The following is a 22,009-nucleotide window of genomic DNA, read 5'->3' as shown; positions in this document are numbered from 1 at the left end:
AATAATAATAATAATAATAATAATATATAATTAACCATGTCCACAAGACTAAACACCTTGTTGTCACAAAACATAATGTTCATCACAGTCAGTTTCTTTGTTAGGCCCATCCTGAAAATATAAAATTTACTTCTTCTTTTCCACAGGATTCTTTTTTATCTCCCCATTTAGCATACACCTGCTTCAATCATCCTCTCTGCCTCACTGGAGTACAAATATTCTTAACTCTCACAATTCAATATGATGCAAAATCACCAATTCTTTACCAAAGAACAACAGTTTTTTCTATTTCATAAATAAAAATAAAGTAGAGCTCTTTATGTTAAGCCACTTTATTTCTGATTTCGCTAAATTCCATCAGTTTTTTTAAATAGAATCACAAATAGATCCAGCATCTTTAATGCAGAAGATGAAACTGCTGAAGACAAATTCAGAATTTCCTCAAACACTGAATTAGAAATGCCAACTTCAATATCTTCTTTTATTTTTTTATTACAATTCCTTTTTGGAATCTTTTGTTATTATGAGTAATTTTAATTATGGCAGTATAGATTGGAACGAAGAGATAGCATTTGGGAATAAGGAAAATGAATTTCTCAAGTTCTTGAGAGATAATGCTCTCAGGAGGGAATCATGTAAAGGAGGGAATGCAAGGCATGAGAGTTTCAGATCATTTCATCAGAGGATGTAATTGTGAGTAGGATTTCACACTTTCCTCCAGTTGTTTAGAGTGATGTGATCATGTAGTGATCACCTGGGTTGTAGCTATCCATATGCAGAATTTTTGTAAGGAAAGGATATATGTGGAATTATAAGGCTGGTGTTTATGACAATCTTAGGAGACAGCTTGGTGCTATTGCATAGAATGAGGAATTGGGTGATATCGAAATAAATGCTGCTTGAGAACTGACAAAGAAATACATAACAGCATCAGTGTGTGAATGTATTCTGAAGGCAAAAAGGCTGAATAAGGTGGGTGTAAAATGGATGAATGATTGATTTAAGCATGAAATCTGGAAAAAAAGAAGATACTTTGGAGGCAGTACAAAATGAATAACATGAAGGGTATAAAGAACAAGCCAGGAGAGTGACTCAGCTAGTAAGGAAAACAAAAGTGCAGTATGAGCAGAAATTGGCAAATCAGGCGAAGAAAACCCCCAGAGAGATTTTTAGATATGTGGCAATTAGAAGGAAGAATGATCATGGTAAGATGATGTTAATGGATGAAAATGGTAGAATGGTAACTGCTTCAGAAGACATTGTTGAGATATTCAGTGGTCATTTTATAAGAGTGGTTCATCCTGATCAGGATGGAATCATGAGGAACTTAAGTGTAGAACACATGGCAGAGGATGGCTTAATTGTGAGTGAGCAGGAGGTATTTGAATAAGGTAGGTGTAAAATGGATGAATAACCTTGATGTCAATAAGTCAATAGGATTTGATGACATATCACTACACATCTTAAGGGAATTGGCAGTAGCATTGGAATGCCTGTTTAATAATAGTCTTACAACACAGGTTCCAAGGGAGTGGAAGGAGGGTAAAATTGTTCCTAAAATTGTTCCATTTCATAAAGGTGGTAATAAGACTATAGCTTCAAATTATAGGCCAATCTGTATATCTGGAGTTGTGGTGAAGGTACTGAAGAAATTGGCGAGAAGCAGGATACAGAAATGAGTTGATAACAGCAGTATTCTCTGTGGTTATCAGCATGGGTTTGTTAAGGGGAGATCACGTTTCACTAACTTACTTATGATAACAAGGTGGCAAATACCTTGGACAGGGGAGATGCATATACAGTGGTGTACTTGGATTTTGCAAAAGGTTTTGATAGACTGCCACATGACAAACTGTTAAATAAATTGAAACAGATTGGATTGGATAACAGACTTCTGAGTTGGATCAGTGACTGGCTGCCAGATAGGTATCAGAAAGTTGTATATGGGAGTGCAGTATCCTGAAAGAGAAAGGTCACTAGTGGAGTACCGCCGGGGGTCAGTTTAGGACCAATGCTGTTTGATTTGTATGTTAATGATATTGGGATGGGTCTAACTAGTGATATACAGCTGTTTGCATATCATGCAGAATTGGGGAGAGCAATACAGAATCAAGCAGAGGCATATGGAGTCAGGCCTTATAGGAGGACTTGAATAGATTGCATGAAAGAGCGGGTAAGTGGAACTATCAGTTCAGTGTTGCAAAGTGTAATGCTTTGAAATTTGGTAAGTAATAATGGGCACAAAGTATACACTTGGTGGTGAAACTTCAAAGAACATAGAGGAGATGAAAGAACCTGAAATTCAGGGACCACAGTGCACACGTTGTGAAGTCATTACATCAGATAATGACTGGTGCGGAGGATCCTGACATGCAGAAATAAAGAGGTTACGATTTCATTGTATAAGGCTTGTACATTGTGGATTATTGTGCACAGATTTGGTCACGGGCTTTCATGGTGATGAGACTATGTTAGAAAGGGTCCAGAGAAGATTCACAAAGGTGGTCAGTGGTCTTTGGAATGTGGAGTATCAAGTAGGATTGAAAGAATGTAAGTTGCAAAGCCTCGTGAATAGGAGGAAGAGGGAGGAATATGATCGAGATATATAAGCTAGTCAGGGGTTGTTATCAGGTTGATGTTGAAGAGATTTTTCATAGAATGGGAGAGGGGGGATAGAACAAGATGCCATCACTGGAAACTGTATAATGAGGGTGTGAGCAGAGGAGTGAGGAGAAAGTTCTTTGCATGGTGAGTGGAATACATTGTCTAAGTGTGTTGTTAATGTAGACTCATTGAATCGGTTTAAGGCACAGTTGGATGAGCATTGTATGCAATAGTAATGTGCAATATAATAATATTCTTCCAACCGTCATCTTTTCTAAAAAACTTCTTAAAAACAAAATTCTCTGGTCACCATTCTCAAATTTCCATTCTCTCTCTACTTGTTTTCCTTGTTACTACAGTGCCAAATGCGTTCTCTCTCAGCTGTCAATCACCCATCAATCTCCTCAGTGAGTATGCTCACTTCATGTAAATGGCAAGCAAGAAGTTACATAGTAATGGTTGACACGTTTTCTTCGGTAGCATAAAGAGAATGCCTTCTCAAAGAATAAAAGATACCTCAACACTTAGTAAATATGAATTACAATAAAGTAGTGTTGGCTTTGGTCTTTCATCCAATATTATATTTTGTTGTGTTGGAAAACATGCTGATTCACTATTCATGAGTCATCCTGTTTCTGACCCAACATATGGTAACATTTAGATCTAAGGATAAGGACATACTTATGCCTCCAGAAGAAGAGCTAAAAAGATAGTGTACATATGCTCACTCAGAAGTATGTCTAACCATCTGAGGTTGTAGATATTAAGTGATTTTGAGAAATCCACAATTAAAGTTGATAATGTCTGTGTAAAAATTAACAAGGGAAATTATGTATCAGTACTGAAATGTAATTATTAGATGTATATAAGATGATATATGTATTAGAGCCATGTCAAAACAGTTTGGAGTTGCGGTGACCAATCGGCCACCACTATGAGCATGATGTAGTCATCAAGAGAGGGCGCTCACATTTTACAATATAAGGTCCGGCAGGAGATTCAATCGCTCTCTTGTTTTCTGTTCCTGCGTTTCTGATCTGAGTCCTGGATAGCTGCGGAACTTGCTGCCGGTACCCAGCAACAAATCTCCCAGTTGCTGTACGTGCCGTGCCGTGCCGAGTATAGTCACCAAAGAAATGAGGTCAGAATACCAGTGAAGAGCCGTTGGTTAGTTATGCCAACATGTAGTCAGCGAAAGGGGAACCTTTCGAAGATGATAGAAGTAAGTTACTGATGCCATGAGAATACGTGGTGAGAAAACGCGGAAGTGTAATCAAGGAAGCCTCGGCAATCCCGTGAAAAGACAAGAATGGTAATGTACAAGTTTTCATACTCATTTTGAATAGTTACCAAAGAAAGAATAGGAACCAGGGAATTAAGGAGCTCCACACATTTAACTTTCATATAATGCCTAAAGGACTGTTTTTGGACTAATCTGTCTATGTCAAGTAAGCTAGTGCCACTCTAAGCTTATGCTGAGAAAGGAACCAAACCTTCAAATTGTTTGTTTGGAAGAAACACTTATGATATTATGTTAGAAATTAGCTTGAATATTAACTAAGTTGGGGGGAGGATAAAGCCTGAGCATAAATAAGAATAATATCCCATGTTAAATTACAAGATGGAACACGTCTGGTATGCTTTACACAAGGATTGGATATAACTATGTGCATGTGTTGTTTTTATATGTGGAAACTGAGTAACTCTGTGCGGATTAACCGAATCTGAACATAGTAACACAAAAGAGAGTGTGGGACTGTTAGATTAAATTTAGGATTAGAAATTTTGGATATCTTAACCTAAGGGGGGGGGGAGTTCAGATTCTTTAGTATTGGATTTATTACATAAAATGTATATATGCAAGTGTTTAAAATAAATGTATTTCTTTAACCCAAAGTTCATGAGTGTCATTTTCTGAGATTTGAATTACCACTTATTAAACTTTCAGACCTGCATAGGTAAAGGGGGGACCACGACTGCAAATCACGTGACCCCTTTAATATTTTAGAGTTGTTTAATTGTGTATCAGAATTCAGTTGCTGGCTGGCGCAGTCGTTTTAAACAATTATAAATTTGTTGGCAACGGAATAGCTGAATGTCCTATTACTATTATCTATTGCTTTAGGACATTCAGCTATTCCGGAATATAAATAACACATAGGGACGAAGTAAGTACAGACGTAACAATTTGCTAGTTGTTGCTTGACACCACATTCAAACATAAAGAAAAATTTTATTATACTGAGCCACTCTATGTTTGAAATCACACAATTATTGTGAAGGAATCAAGCATCAAATAGCACAACAGCAACGTGAACTTACTACAGGCTGAAATTTTCTTACTAATACATAGGGTTTCCTGCAAGATTCATATTTTAATGAGTGGTGCAATGAAACTGAAATTAAGCAAGCACAAGAATCAAGTTAAACAAGCTATTTAATTCTCTCACAAAATTATTCTTACATAAGAAACAAGAACTCTATTAAAATCAATACAATTAGAAAATAATTTATGCATTCTATAAAGTATTTAGATTCTACTCAGCTGAGTGCATCATCACTTTAAACAACATCAATATTCAGCAAAACACTTAAAATTTAATTTCTTTTTTTTATAGAATAATCATAAACTTCAATTTTATCAAACATTTAGTTGGCATCATCAATATCTATCAGAGGATTAAAATAGTTCTTAAAGGTCTCAGTCTTGAATTTACATACACATTGTGAGATAATACATTCAAATATGAACTAATTCTTCAATGAAGTTTCTCAAATTTGTTTCACAAGGAAATGTTTTATAATATCACTCATTCAAGCGTGACTAGCTGGCTCCAGCAACACGAAATTTGACCAAGTTCTCTGGACACAAGTAACACTATCACACGTTAGTTATAGAATAGATATTCTTACCGGTATGATCACCATAGCTTGCACATTATGGAAAACTCGTACAACACTTCCAGGCACTCTGGTAATCTTCCACTATAGGTAACACAAAACTTATGGTATTCCTGAGTTCAATAACTTATTTGTTAAGACTGAAAAATGTATTTTCTTGCTCGTAATAACTTATCTTATGGTAAATCTCGATCATATTATTATCCTTTCACTCGGGTAAATTCTTTTACAAGGTAACAGGAAACTATAAATAAATATGAGTTCAAAGTAAGATTCATTAAAACCAGAACAATTTCCAAATCTTTGTTACGTCGTACGATCCCAGGTTAGATCACATCTCATGACCTTCCTACACTCTCTCCATTTTTCTTCTGTTTTTTTTTTTCTCTATCTCATAAATCCTCTCTCTTTTTCCCTCCCAAACTTGTTTTTCTCCGCTCTTTCAGCCTTTCAGTTTACAACGAAATTTCCACGTTGTACAGTTCCCAATGCCAAGGTACGCGCTATCTCAAAATAACTCAGTTTTCTGACAGCAGCCAATCAAATCACATTAGCAGAGTCCCTTAGAAATACTTTCACTTTCAGTAACAACAAATAAAATGCATATATTACAGTTCACTTAGGATACATTTACGAGTTAATATAAAGAATTTATATAAGATAAATAACTAAAAAAAATTACAATTATTATTTCAATGAATAAAAAACAGTAAGTGTTTAAATTACAATTTACTTAGGAGTAAACTTAGCTCAGGAAATGCAATTCATGTTAAATGATGAATGAAGTATTAATAATCATAAAATTCTTCATTCACAATTTAACAGTAGACTGAAATTATTTAACTATCAGAATATAGTAAGTACATCAACTCTCAAATGCTTTACATTTCATTTTAACAATAATAATATCAATAACAGGCACATAGCAAGTGTCGATCATATGTGTTACAAAGCATAACTAACAATGTACTAACATAGAGAAACAATTGTAAAAAGATTCATAATTGTAAATTATGATTTCTTTTACAGTACTGCTCCATGCTGGTTTCTGAATCTAATTTAGTTGTCTGCCTTATAATTCACATAAATCCCTTCCAGCTTGATACTTATTATTATTATTATTATTATTATGTGACACCTCCAGGGAGTCCAAAAACTCGTCGAGGGAGTTCCAACTACTAACCGCGCTCAAACTTGCTTAACTCTTTGCAGAGCCAATAGTAGCAGAGGCTCTGCCAATCGACTAACCTTTCTGGAAACGTCAGCATGCTTATTCATTCTCCAAGTCAGGATGTAGTCACTCTTACCAACTAGGAGCAATATGACATCTCAGTTACAATAAGATCCTTTGAACTATGACTAAGTCCAAAAACTGTTGGTTCTTATTTTCTCTCCACCATATGCTCCCCAAGACAGTTAGCTGTCCACGAAGAAATCCAAAAATTCAGTTCCCTTAGCATTGTATGCTTCTTCCTCTGTGCAGTTTATATTGCTATAATATAATATGCTATAATAATATAAAGTCATTCCATAATCATCACTCACTTTGCACTTGCCAGACTAACTTGACTAAACATTTTCTGCTCATCACTATCTATATTTCCTGGTCTATAGCAGCACTCAAGTAAATATCTTGTCCTATCCACTTCTTCTACACACCATATACTCTCGAAGCCAAGTGTCATTTCCCATCTAATTCGCTACCCTGAGAGCACACGATTCATCTCTTACCTTGAGTACCACTTTATACCCCATTTATCTTCCCTATCCTGCCAAAATAATGATAGCAATGATCTTTGGAGTAAATCAATCAATCAATCAATCAATCAATCAATCAATCAATCAATCATTTCCTTTATTCTTAATGCTCCTGGCATTTATATATAGAAAAACTAATGAACTGCCATTATTCGCATAGATATTATTACTCTCCACACACACACACACACACCATTTGACTGCGCAGTATGATATACACCTTCTCATTTCTCAAGCCACTATCCTCACAAGGCCATTTCTGCTACCTTCCATGCTTATAATTCTAGTTTCTCTGTGCTAACACACTCACTTGCCCAGAAAATAATAGTCTCCTCCATAAAGGTTACATCCTTCTGGGTTGATTCAAATATAATCGATCTCTTTCATATAGTACCTTTCTATTCCTCAAATGTATTCCAAGCATTCATGCATTCTAGACCTGTCACACTGCATATTCTCACTATCATTGCTCTTCTCTATTTTCCATTATGTAAAGTTAAGATCTGAAGCACACTCTGAATTACTGAATCTCCATACATGATACTCCTCAGAGCTTCGTTCATTCTTTCACTAGCATCCCAGACACTTTCTGCTTCCTTTCTTGCTATCCCATACTCTCTCAACTTTCTCAAATTTCCTCTTTTTCTCTATCTCTCCCATTCTTTCACCTTCTTTTCTCTCCTTCTCTCTCTCTCTCTCTGATGCCCTTCTCTCGCACCTACTCTCATTCTCCTTGCACTAGCTTATCAGTCTCTAGTCTCTTAATCTCTTCATTCACTCTTATCAATTTAGTCTTCACACTTTTCTTTTCTCATCTGTTCTATTTTTCTCTCCACACATTCTGCTTTCACACAACATTACTCTGCACAATCACCATCCATCAAAACATCTCTCTCTCTGTATGCCACTTTCCAAGGTCAAATCGATGGACACTTTTTTCACATTGTTTTCACTCTCTAACAAGCTACTCATCTCTACAAGAAGGATTTAAGAAAGTTATTATTTATGTATTATATATTTATGTATTTATTTACTTATATTTATATAATATAATTATAAATTAAATTTTTGTATGATGATACAGCAGCCTTGAGTCTCTTTTACGGGAGGTACAGCACCATCTTAGTCCCCCCAAATTTTATCCAGGCTCGGAACTGGCATAGCTGATGAATCAGGCCTATGGCTGCTGACTGTAATCCCTGTGTGTTCACAGGGCCAGTTTGCCTGCTTGCGGGATGAAAAACCCCAGATAGACTGGCGGAAAAAACCCTGCTGTCCAAAACTGGACAACTTGGCTATGGCTGAGGAAGATCCTTAAGCTCCTCACATCATCAACAGGAATCGAACCTAGGACACTTTCCCCAGGCATATGGTTGCGAAGCACAAAGCCGCTAGGCTAACCACATGGAGTATAATATAATATATATTAATGATAACATAATCATCATCATCATCATCATGCGTATCAAGGATTTAGGCCTAGCATAGCCTGTTCCATCCTTAGAAATCATTGTTGAATCGTTTAAGAGGACGTCCTACATAATAAATATGTCCTTAAGCGGATGTCCTACATAATAAATTATATATATAATATATCATTTATATAAATATATTTATATGAATGTAAATGTACTGCATTTATATAAATATTTAAGAATTTAGGAGTGGGCTTAACTCTACTTTTGATCACAGATCCAATTATTTTTACTGATCGGCCTGTCACATGATTGAGGAAATGTGAAATTGTGTAATGCACTTTAATTGATTTTAAAACATGTTTTTTTTTAATTATTGAAGATATCAATAATGTTTTCTTTCTTCAAAAGACCTAATACCATTTTCTAGCAATATCTGATAATATATGCAGGAATATAAAGAGAAAAAAAAACTCACTGAATGGTAATATCACTCTTTTCACCATTAGTCTCCCAGATAGTATACCTATAAGTATATGAAGAAAAAAAGAGAAAAAATTAAGTGATTTAAATACAACTAAGTATCCGTCTTTTAACAAGCATGTAATTACTATAACAATTTACAAATCCTTCCCAGTGAATCATTCATATACATTTACAAAATCATTTTTAGTTAAAAATAAAAAAATAAAATAAAAATTCAGTATTTTAAACTTCTGAAGAACAAATTTTACAAATTTAATTTTTGTTTTAAAAAATTCGATTTCTGATTTAACAATTAGAAATATTATTTTTAAAACTTTTAAATTATATTTCTGAATATGTGAAAATTTACATTTTTTCTGGTATCCTTAGATGCTTTATTTAAATTAAATTTTAATTTAATGAAAATACAGCTAATTCTCCTTTTACAAGGCTTTTTCTTACACAATTTCGAAATAACATGGTTTAGAAAACAAAAGCAATTCTATTTTTACACTGTATATTTTGATTTAACACTGTTCAAATGGCACTTATTTTTAAAATTTCAGTTTGAATTCAGTTCTGTTATAATTATCATTTCCATTATAATTATCATTTCCTAGTACGGTTCAAATGTACTTAAACTTGAGCTTTGGGAGAACCCCCCTCCCCTCGATGTTTAAAATATCAGGGATTACTCTCACTACCGAATGTAGACAAATGCCAAGTAGAACTTAATAAATTTAGTTTAATCCTTTATCCAAGTGTGAGCAAACAAAGTTTGCGCCTGAAAGTATCTTCAGGAGTGGGTTAAGGTGGTACAACACCAGGGCAACTCGTTGCAAAGGTGGAGCAAGCTACCAACACTCCTATCTCAGTATCTCCTATAATGCAAAACACATCTCCTTGCGGATATGTCTAACGTTATGCATTAAGGGAAGGGCCACTACCCAGACTAGTTTCGACCTTTAGTGAAATCACAAAAAAGTGTTGTGGGTGCTTTAAAGCAGTCAAGGATCATGTGACTCAATTATTTTGCAGTAATGCTTCAGGAGATCATATATTAAAACCATTACTCATTAATCAATCCCAAAGACCGCAGGCAATGAAAGGTGTGGATTTTACCATGTTACCTGTGCACCGGAAGCCAAACAAAAAAAAAAGCTTAGGTTACAAAAGAAATTTTTAATGAATGGTTCCATTAATGTATTGTTCCAGAAGTTAAATGCTATTTAATGGAAAAAAATCTGGACTTGAAAGTTTTATTAATTATAGACAATGCACCTGTCCATCCAGTTTTAGGACACCCAAATGTGGAATTTTGTTTTCTGCCACCTAATACAACATCTTTAATACAACCATTAGACCAGGGTGTGATCGCTACCTACCAAACTTACTACACAAGAAGAACATTCCAATACATTTTGGATAAATTACATAAGGATAATTTACTGACAGTTATTGATGTAAGGAAGAAATTTTCTATTTTGGATTCCATCAAACTTGCTAAGTTAGTGTTATCAGAATTGAAACCATCAACTTTAAATGCATGCTGGAAAGCTACTTGGCCAGAATGTGTGAAAAAGAAAAACCCTGTACCTTTGCATACAACTGAATATCCCAATATCATTAGATTAGCACATGTAATTGGCAAAAAAGGATTTGATGATTTTTTGTCTGCAGATAATGAAGAATTGATGGTTGACAAGGCTGTTAGTGGTGATGAAATAATAGAAGCTGTCCTTGAGAATCTTGATGAAAAAGAAAAAAAAATGATGATGATGAGACTCCACTCATTGGAGGATTAATTAAAGAAAGCACTTCAAATGGCTAGTAAATTGCGAAGTCATTTTCTTACACATGATCCAAATACTGAATAAGCTGAATAGTTTAAACATGAACTGAAGTCACATATGGTGCAATATGAAGAATTATACAAAGATCTAGTCAAAACAGATTTCAATAATTAATTACAGAGTTCGTGATAAAAAAAAAATCAACCTGCAGAATTATTGGAAATTAGTGCTAATTTAATTCCTTTTATTGAAGAAAACATTTCACCATTGCAGTATGAAGATGGCCAAAAATGTTTCAAGTGATGGAAGTGATTTAATTCTAGTCTCACACAAAAGAATGCAGCTAGTGTCAGAAAATGACGATGAATAAAACTTAACTAATAACCATATGCGCGGGTGTATTTGGACCATTTCAAATTTTTCTGTTTTATTAGTGACACAGTATTTTCTTTAAGATACATATGTATATATGTTTTGTTTGAAAATAAGTTATTGTTTATATCGAGTTTTCACATCTGGAACCATTCTGCTATTTTTTCATATGCACTGTATTTACATGGTTTTCATTTACACGATTTTTTGTGGAACCAATCTGCCATGCAAATGGAGAATTGGGTGTATTTTTAAAAAATGCAATTCAACTTTTCAATTTTGTTTGAAATCTGAAAAAAGTTTCACATGCAATAGATCAGCATCATCATCAGCAGCATCAAATTTCTGATAGCTACCTGTCAGAAAGTATAAGGATATTAATGATTGTACTATATAAAAGTTTATATAATTACTCCTATCAACAGTATTGATCCAAATTAATCTATTGTCTATCAGGAATCCAGTATTATCAGAACTTATGTTTCAGTGTGCTCAGGCACTTCTTACTATATCAATCCACCTAGATCTTAGACTTTCTCTGCGTCTTTTTCTGACAATCCTAGCAAACAATGCCTGCTTTGCTAACCTTTCCTTTATCATTTTGTTAAAAACCCATACCACCTGAGAATGGCTCTGCTCACACATTCCCAAGTGCTAAAAATGTCAAGTTCTTCCTTCAAATTCCTAATATTTCCACTTTTAATATGATTCTGCCATTGAATTCCATTCTCAGATTCTGCATTGTCATACCTGCAATTCCAGGTTATGCTTTATTTCTAACCTAACTTTCATATCCACAAAATAAAAGTTGCTTAAAACCACTGTCTTGTACAAACTACAATACTTGTGTTTTGTCTAATTTCTCTCTTATTCCATATAAATTTATTCATTTGACTTCCTACCATATCAGCTTTGCTAATTCTGTTGTATATTTCCATATTTAATTTGCCAAAAAATATCATCAAATATCTGACATGTACCCACAAGGGGTGTACAGGATATGATAGTACTACACTAAAACCTTACATCATTAGTAACTTTGTATCTAAAATTTTCCTCCAAATCAATCTGTTACCTTTCAAGACTCCAACATTATCAGATCTTATATTTCTATCTTCTAAGGCACCTTTTACTGTATCAATCCACCTATATCTTGGTCTTCCTCTGGATCCCTGCCAACCTGGCAGAGAACACTTGTTTTGCTAATCCTCTCCCATTCTGTTTAAGTGAACATGCCACTTGAGATTAGCTCTGCTAACAAATTCCTGGATGCTAACAATGTCAAGTTCTTTCCTAATATCTTTGTTTTTAATATGATATTGCCATTGATGCCATCTGTTCATGCCCCTAATCTTTCTCAGGACTCTCATATCTGCAGTCTGTAGACTTTGATGAAGTGTTTTACTTCTAACCCAGCTCTCAGATCCATAAGTTAAAATGGGTTTGAACATTGTATTGTCTTGTATACAGCTAATTTAGTGTTTTTACCAATTTCTCATTCTATGCAATGAAAGGCCCACTCCTAGATAAGAAAGAAGTCACCCAAAATACTAAAATGGCAGTGTACCGTTCAGTGTTTCTACAACATTAACATACAGTTGTGAGTCTTGGTGTTTAACAACAGGAAACACAAATAAACTACAAACAATTGAAATGAAATATCTCAGGAAAGTGGCACAAAAAACAAGACTAGACCGAATAAGAAATCGAACCATAAGAGACAGCCTTCAAGTTGCACCTCTGAATCAATTCATAACACAAGCCCAAATGAGATGGTTTAGACATCTCAATCGAATGGAAGAAGGAAGAATACCAAAAACTGTATACGAAAGCCAGAAAATAGGAAAAAGAAACATAGGCAGACCCAGGAAAGGTTGGCAAAAGGAAATTAAAGAAAATTGGAAAAGAAGGGAATTAACTGGAAAGAAGCAAAACAACAAACCTTGGACAGGACGGCATGGAAATCTCTTTGGCAAAAACTCGACGCTTAAAAGCATAAGAGATCATAGACGAAGAAGAAGAAGAAGACAAATTTCTCTCCTATTCCATATAAATATATTCAGTTGACTTCCTACATATACCAGCTTTGTTGATTCTGTTGTCTATTTCCATATTTAATAATTTACCATCTTCACTAAAAATTGTGCCTAAGTAGTCAAAATGTTTTACTTGTTCTATAGGTTCTCCATTCATAATTCAGTTGATATTTTCAATGCATCTGCCTATTTTCATTGTCTTTGTCTTGTTATTGCTGACCTTCATACCATATCTATTACAATAGTTATTCAATTTAGTAAGAGAATCTTGCAAACTTGTAGTGGATTTATTTAGAAAAATAACATCATCTGCATAAAGCAGATGATGTTATACTTCATCATAAATACCTCTGTAATTCCCACATTAGTTTTATTTCCCTTTTTATATATGAGTACTACGAGCTATACTCCAATCATTTGCAATTCGTCCCTCTGTCCAGGCTTTCTGAACTATGCAGCGCAGCCACTGTAAGACTTTGATACCTCCATACGTGAGCATTTCTGGTTGAATAACCTCTACTCCCACTGCATTTCCACATTTCAGGCTTTTGATGGCGTTTTCTAGAATTATTATTATTACATGACACCTCTCATGACACCTCTAAAGAGTCCAAAGACTCATCGAGGGAGGGCACCTACTCTACAATTCTCTGTCTCCACAAGTCAATCCACCAACTATGTAGTATGGATACGTATTCCTGATTGCATGCCTGTTGAGTGTTTTTTACTACTGTGCTGTCACTGATTGTTTCATTTAGCAATTTTTTGAAGTAATTACTCCACAAATCAAGGATATCTCTTTTCTCCAGTTGTCATGTCACCTTTATCATCTTTAATTCCTTTTAAAGCACTCTTTCGTCCATTTCTGAGCTTTTTCAACAGCCCTCCAGAATATTTTGGAACCTTCTTGATTATTTTCTATGTTCTTACCAAAGTCTTTCCATAACATTTGTTAGCTAGTTTTACATAGTGTTTAGCTTTCTTTCATTTGTCTCTGTATTCTCTAAGAGTACAAGCTGACTTATTTGCCAGGAACTTTTGATATGCTTTCTTCTTTTCATTCACTTCCTCTTTAACTTCCTGTGTCCACAATGGAGTTCTGATTTATCTATCCTTGCAGAACAACCTCACCATAAACTAGAAACCTGAAATTTAGGGGACATATTGCAAAGGTGGTGAAGGTAACACAGAGGATTGCTGCTATTATGAGAAGGACACTGACCTGTAGAGATAAAACAGTTATCATTCCGTTGTATACGACCCTGACCAGACCACACTTGGACTATTGTTCTCAGATTTGGTCCTAAGGATTTGAAGGGGATAAATTAACTGTGGAAAGGGTACAAAGGCAGATAACAAAGATGGTTTTAGGACTGTACAATGATAGTTATGAGGATCGGCTGAGGGAATGTGGACTGCAGAGTTTGGTGGATAGAAGAAAGAGAGGTGATATGATTGAGACTTTTAAACTGTTAAGAGGTGGTTACAGGGTTGACATTGGGGAGTTCTTTTGCTTGGTTGAACAGCGGGAAAGAGTGATGACAAGAGGCCATCCCTGGAAGTTATGAAAGGAAACTGTGAGCAAGAGGGTGAGGAGTGGTTTCTTTGCATGGAGGGTGGTTAAACCATGGAATGCATTGCCTCATTGAGTGGTGAGAGCGAGAACGGTCAATGAGTTCAAGGAGTGGTATGATAGACTTTGTGTTTCTTAGGGGGGGGGGACCTCCCCCTCGATGAGTCTAGATAGACTTTGTGTTTCTTAGGAAAGACCTCCTACGATGAGTCTTTTGACTCCATGGAAGCCTGAGTAATAATAACAATAATAACAATAACAATAATAATAATAATAATACCTCTCTGGCTTAATCAGTCAATGTTTTCGTTAGGATTTGCCACTGAACTTCCAAGGTTTGGTCCTGTTCTCAAACTCTTCATTTTTTCTCGAATAATATTTGTGTATTTTAGTCTACAGTTGACATCTGAGAGCTGTTCAACTTTTATTCACTTTAAAACTTTCTTAAAAGTTCTTCTCTTCAAAATGAAATTCAATTTTATCCTGCTCAAGACTAAATAGTGATCACTTCCAATTTCAAATCCTCCATACACTCTAATGTCCTGCACCATGGAGAAAACATCACTATCAACAATAACATAGTCAATAAGACTTTTTCTTATTCCTCATCCCTTGTTTAATCAGGTGACGTCCCATCTGGCATGAAATTCTGTTGTGCTGCACCATCATTTTATATTTTGTTTTAAGCCAATAAGAATTCAATTTGGTTGCCTAAATCCCAAATTGTCAGCCCATCCTCGTTCGTTCAGTATCCGTGTACCTAACAGGGTGCACCACGAGAAGGTGAGGATTGGACATTAGGTCAGAAGCCCAGGTCGGTTCTCCACATTCCTTTAAAGTTTATGTGGAGGTCTCCTCTCAGTTACACAGCTTTGACCCTTAAGCATTCCTTAAGAAATATTTTACTTATTGTATAAGTTCTCTATTCATTATGGGCAGAAGATAATGGATATCAGTTTAATGTGAAGAAATGGTATGTATATTGGGATAAATTGATTACAATTTGATATTTTCCTGAAATACATTCCATGCTGGTGGAATTGTACTAAAGTACAGAACCTTACCTGAAGTACAGTTCCATATTAGTGGAACTGTACTTCAGCTAGGGATTTAGGGATGGTGTTAGATAGAGAGTTGAAGTTTAGAGGGCATATTGCTAAGATAGCTCATAAGATTACTAGCACACTAACAAGTACAGATAAGGAAGTTATTATTCATCTTTATAAGGCCTTCATATGTCCACATCTGGATTACTGTGCTCAGGTTTGGTCTCCTGGGTTTCTTTGGGATGAGGTGGAGAGGATTCAGAGGCGAGATGATGAGTGGTCCATGGAATGTTCCCTATGAGGATATATCGATAGGATGTGTGGATTGCAGATGTTGGTTAATAGGTGAAAAAGAGGGGATATGATAGAAACATTTAAGTTACTTAAAGGATTGTATAGAATTGATGCAAGAGAAATCTTTCAGCACTTGTCGGGGGGGGGGGGGGGGAGGCAGCAGAACAAGAGGTCATCCATGGAAGTTGAGTAAAGGTGTGAGGACTAGCTAGATTTTTTGTTTGTAGAGTTGTGAATGAATGGAATGGAAGGTAAAGCCAGTTCTGAACACTTTTTCTGTTAACGGGTTCATGGAGAGGTATGATAGATTGTGTGGTGTGGATAGTTTGGATCCCCCTGCAATGAGTCTTTGGACTCCATGGAAATGCCTGTACAATGATGATGATGATAATAATAATAATATCTCTTATGAATGAGAAACCCAGTACTTTAGACAGCTAGGACAGACTAATGTGGCCAGGAAGAACAAACAAAAAAAAAATATAGTCTAGAGAATGCAACATACCTTTTATAAAGAATGATGAAAGGCATGTAATTTTACATATTTTACGTCGAGTCAAATACTTTTCTTTCTTTTTTTTTTTTAATTTTTTTGAACCCTGATAACTGCAGAGAACTAATTTTATTTTAATCAAAATTTTGGTACACCACCATATCGTCCTATTAGCCTAAAAGCACTAATTGCAGAAGATGTCATTGAGGAATATAAGTCTCACATCTAGCATGGAGTATATAATTTTTCTTGATCATTTCAGTTTCTGTGTTTATTGAGTGTGAGTTACTCTTTCTCTCTCTTTTCGCTCTCTCTCAAACAACTAGATAATGCTAACTTGATCTAGAAAAATATTGCTGTATAAATATTTAATTCAGTTATTAAATTACACACTTCATTCTTGTTCCATGTAGTTGCTTTTTTCCTGAAAGCTTCCCATGAGAATGAGCCAAGTTACTTAATTAGTGGTTCACACTGCATGTTAAGCAATGCTGCTGCTGATATCAGAATCAAAATATTAGTATAATCATTGTTTTATATCAACAACAGTTTTAATCTGTCACTGCAAACAAAAACTTTTGTTTTTGTTATATGATGATGAATTCAAAGTTTGTTATGGAGTGAAAAAGGTGTACAACAATAAATTACTTGTAAATAGCTTATAAATTACCTGGTATCTTTAATACACTATACTGTATATACACTACATTTTATATTTTTAATACAGTCACAATTTTATTTTTATCTTGTAGTGATTACATTTTTCTATTCTATAAACAGCTTTATTTAAAAAAAAGAAATGTCAGCCTACCTGAGGATAAGAACAGAAACTGCAACAAGTGTATATGCTAGAAGCGTGCCAATTGACATCATGTCTGCTAATTCAGTAACATCAAACAGCATTGCCATTATACCTAAGTGAGAGAGAGGAGAGGAGAGGGTATACAGTTATACATCTGTACACAAGCATGCCTACAAACACACACACACATAACACATAAAAGAAAAAGTTAAACTTATTTTGTATTGTAATAATATAGGTATCCCACTGATTTTCTGGCATCCTTCATTTCAGAACCTTGCCAGATTAGCCTTTTTGCTGGACCAACCAAGGTTATGTAATTATAATTCATCAGTACACCACTAACCTACTAATTATACCTCTCCCATGCCTTTAAAGCACCATGGACCTAGAAACTTAAATACTAAATAAGAATTAAATGTGATTTAAGTGATTAAATGGAACAACTAGTATAAATGATACAACACACTTTTATGATTCAAAACAACAGTTTTGAATCATAAGTTTAAATCTATAGTTTTAGAGTTTGTATAATGATGAACAGTGTGCGTTTCTTCATCCGCTTGTCCAGATTTTTATTCACATAGGCCACAACTTATGCTAGCATTTCTTTACAAGCACCTTGATGCTTGTACTACCTTCTTCCAATCACAAGCAATGACCAAAGCATTTGTTTCATGTTAATTCTTTCATATTTGTCTATACGAGCTTACTAGCCTTTATGACAAATAAAAGTTTCATGAAGTGAGTGATGCTTAGCCATGTTCACAGAGCATAATATTCCTTAGTCTTGGATAGGGGATGTACAGTTTGGTGAAAAATGCACTGTATAAACGTTTTTTTTAATTGTGAGAGTAAGTTTGAACAGTCCAGAATGAGAATTTTGCAATCTTCCAATAGGCCTACAGAAATCTGTGCTTGGGCTAAATTCTAACTTAATCTTGGTGGTAATCTAGCTATTTTTATTTGTACAGTATATATTAGGGTATATTTAATGTCTTTCAGGGACCTATAGCATTTAGTTTTTTCTATATAACCAATAGCTTTGTGTGTGTGTGTGTGTGTGTGTGTGTGTGTGTGTGTGTGTGTGTGTGTGTGTGTGTGTGTGTGTGTGTGTGTGTGTGTGTGTGTGTGTGTGTGTGTGTGTGTGTGTGTGTGTGTGTGTGTGTGTGTGTGTGTGTGTGTGTGTGTGTGTGTGTGTGTGTGTGTGTGTGTGTGTGTGTGCTGCATTTGAGCACCCAAGTCTATCCTTATATTGCCTGAATAATTTCTTTATCCTCCATTTTTCACCACAATTTTATGGAGAGAAATTCCATGATGCTTCTTTAGCCTTTGAAGCCATCCTTCTTCACCACAGTCACACTGATACTAATTAAGTGCACATGTACTTAATTACTTAAGCACACGGTGTCCCATTGAACTACTTGGGTGGTTGTAGGAATTTCAAGTGTGCTCTCGTAATTTTGTCCAGACTAAAGGAGGTGCTGGAAAATCGGTGGTGTGCCTGTATTTTTTCAACACATGTAAATGCATGTAAAGGAAATTAGAATTGATTAAAAATTCCTATATACTCATTGTGACATTAGCATCATTCAGCAAGAAAGCAAAAGAATTAGTTATAATATTCAAAACAGAAACAAAATTTGATTGTCATGGTCCTAAATCCTGACAATAAAATATCCAATCAGGGTTTAGGACCATGAGATAGTGGTCGTTGTCTGCTATGCTCTGTCTCTCTCTCCCTTCTGATGCCACTTAAGTCATCTATAGCTATGAGTTCAGCTATTCTTGACGGTTAAAGATTTTCAAAAAAAAAAAAAAAAAAACGATAGTTAGGGCCATGGGAGCAACTCCTACTTCCACTTAGAATAAAATGAGATGGAGGATTTATTTCATTCATATTTATAAAGGGAAAAAAATTAGTTTTCACAGAAAAAAGTTTTGTGTAGGAATGTTACTAACCAACTGATTGTATTACTCTAAATTACATACCTGCAAATATACCCGAAATTACTGTTCCAATAAGAGGTGTTTTAAAACGAGGATGAACAATAGCAAGCCACCTAAAAATTATTCCATCACTGGCCATGGCATATAGAACCCTTGGCAATGGAAACATGGCACCAAGAAGACTAAAATAAAAAAGAATAGTAGTTTATTAATTACTAAATTGAAAGATGGCAGTATTGCAATATTGATCTGTAAAACAGTAATAACACATTATTATTATTATTATTATTATTATTATTATTATTATTATTATTAGGATGATAATAATAATAATTATCATTATTATTTGTGACACCTCCAAGGAGTCCGAAGACTCATCGTGGGAGGACACCTACTGTACAATTCTCCATCTCCACTACTACACAGAACCTCTATTACCAATCACCTACATCAACGCCATCTACTGCCCACAACTTGGATGTGGGATGAAAAACCCAAGTTTCCGGGAGAAAAAACCCTGCTACCGCCGTATGAGATCGGCTAACTCACCTTCAATTGAAAAAGTCCATATAAAGATTCCTCCCGTCATGATGAGAATCGAACTTAGGCCTTTTCTAACCGAAGGGCACAATGTACTGTTGTTCTTCCAATTGTGTTACAGAGGTGCTTAAAAATTGAGCTAAAAGCTCTGGTGATGGTTGGGTAATGGCAACAGCCGAGCCTCAGTTAAAACTTCATTGACTACAGCATTGCCATCTGTTACTCTGGGTGTTGTTCTAAATTCAAACCTTAGATTTAATACAGGAAGTGACCACAAACTAGTATGGGCAAAAGTATGGATCAACAAAAAAAAAAAAAAGGGAATGAAATAAGCTCATAAGAAAAAGTCCAATTTAGTGAATCTACAAAACCTCTACCACAATAAAAGCTGTTATAGAGAATCACTCAAAAATGAACTAAAAAAAGTTTAACACAACTACTACTATCGATGATGCTAATGAAATCTTAGTAAAATCTATCTTGAATTGTGCACTAGAAATAGGAGATGTAAAAAGCCACCAAAGAGAGGAAAAACTAAGACAGGAAACCTTAGATCTGATGAAGAAAAGAAGAGATATGAAAAGAGATTTGAATGACACCAGTAAAATAGAATACGCGGAAATTTGTAAAACTATACGTAAAAGGATGAAACATGAAATTAGATTGTATAATACTAGGAAAATTAAAGAAACAATAGAAAACAATAGTAATATTAAGGTCCTAAGACAAACATTATCAGTTGGAAGAAAGGAAATAAGAGGAAAAAATGGTGAACTTATAATAAAAAATAGAGATGCAATAATCAAAAGAATTCAGGAATTTTATACTGAACTCTATGAAGACAAAGACCGAGACATCCAAGAATCATCTATGGATAACTCAAGTGAAGAAGAACACGATGCCCCTGAGATCTCACAAGGTGAAGTGGAAATGGCACTGCTGGTAAATGAAGAATGGAAAGGTCCCAGGAGAAGATGGAATTATGGCAGGCTTCTTAAAACTGGAAGAAAGCGCTGTTATCAAACAGCTGACTAAACTCTTTAATAAATGCCTAAAACAGAAAAATTCCAAAAGATTGGAACAATTCACTTTTAATATTAATTTTTAAAAAGGCAATAAGGAAGAAATTAAAAACTACAGCCCTATAAGCCTACTCCACACCATATATAAGGTTTTCACAAAAATTATAAATAATAGAATAAAATCTAAACTAGAGGGAATGCAATTCTGTGCACAAGCTGGATTTAGAAAGAATTACAATACTTTGGACCATATTCACACATTAAGACAGCTCATTGAAAAATCAATTGAATACAATTAACCCTTATATCTGGCCTATATAGACTACGAAAAAGCATTTGATTCAGTTAAAACATCTGCAACACTAAAAGTGCTTGAAACCCAGGGAACTGAGAAACCATATATTGAAATACTAAAACATATTTACAATAATTAATAACTTAACACGTATATAACCAACAGCAATAAACTTTAATGAATTAAAGGTACAAATATTTCGTACTGAAAGTAACAAACATCATCAGTGTAGAACAAACAGTTAAAGGAATGGAATACAAAGTACAGAATTACTTTGGTGGATTACCAATTAAAATTGTTGCCACATGCCAGAAAATTACTATTAATAAAATATTATTAAATAATTCTTAAAAACTATTTCATTGATGATTGTATAAGATAAGAATCATAAGATAAGAATAAGATAAGAATCTTACATTAGATAAGATGGTTACATAAGATAAGATACGAATGGAAGATTTCCCAAACTTTTAGGAGAGAGAGAGAGAGAGAGACAGTCATTTTGATTCAAATTCGGCCAATATAAAAGGGCTTCGCAACTTTCTTCGAAAAGGCATTCATATTTAAACTTGCATCTGTGGAGAAGACAAGCTTTATCCCACTGGATATTATGTTTTGTGTCAATACTATGTTGTGTTAGACCAGACTTA

General features: G+C 34.7%; 1 protein-coding gene across 5 annotated transcripts in view; it reads right to left on the bottom strand.

The window, feature by feature from the left end:
* The window catches only part of LOC150109337 (cationic amino acid transporter 2-like), a 364,125-nt gene that overhangs the window by 91,837 nt on the left and 250,279 nt on the right, over positions 1–22,009 (bottom strand). For all 5 annotated transcript variants that reach the window (XM_090412716.1, XM_090412725.1, XM_090412693.1 and 2 more), the window contains exons 9-11: positions 19,545–19,684; positions 17,562–17,664; positions 9,157–9,204 (exon numbers count right to left, since the gene is read on the bottom strand). In XM_090412716.1, the coding sequence (XP_090268842.1) occupies positions 9,157–9,204; positions 17,562–17,664; positions 19,545–19,684 (291 nt within the window). The remainder of the gene's footprint in view (positions 1–9,156; positions 9,205–17,561; positions 17,665–19,544; positions 19,685–22,009) is intronic.

This window comes from Typopeltis vanoorti, chromosome 2 (assembly GCF_054136105.1).
Source record: "Typopeltis vanoorti isolate ZY-2024b chromosome 2, IOZ_Tvanoo_1.0, whole genome shotgun sequence".
Lineage (NCBI taxonomy): Eukaryota > Metazoa > Arthropoda > Arachnida > Uropygi > Thelyphonidae > Typopeltis > Typopeltis vanoorti.
This window is presented reverse-complemented; position numbering and strand designations above follow the sequence as displayed.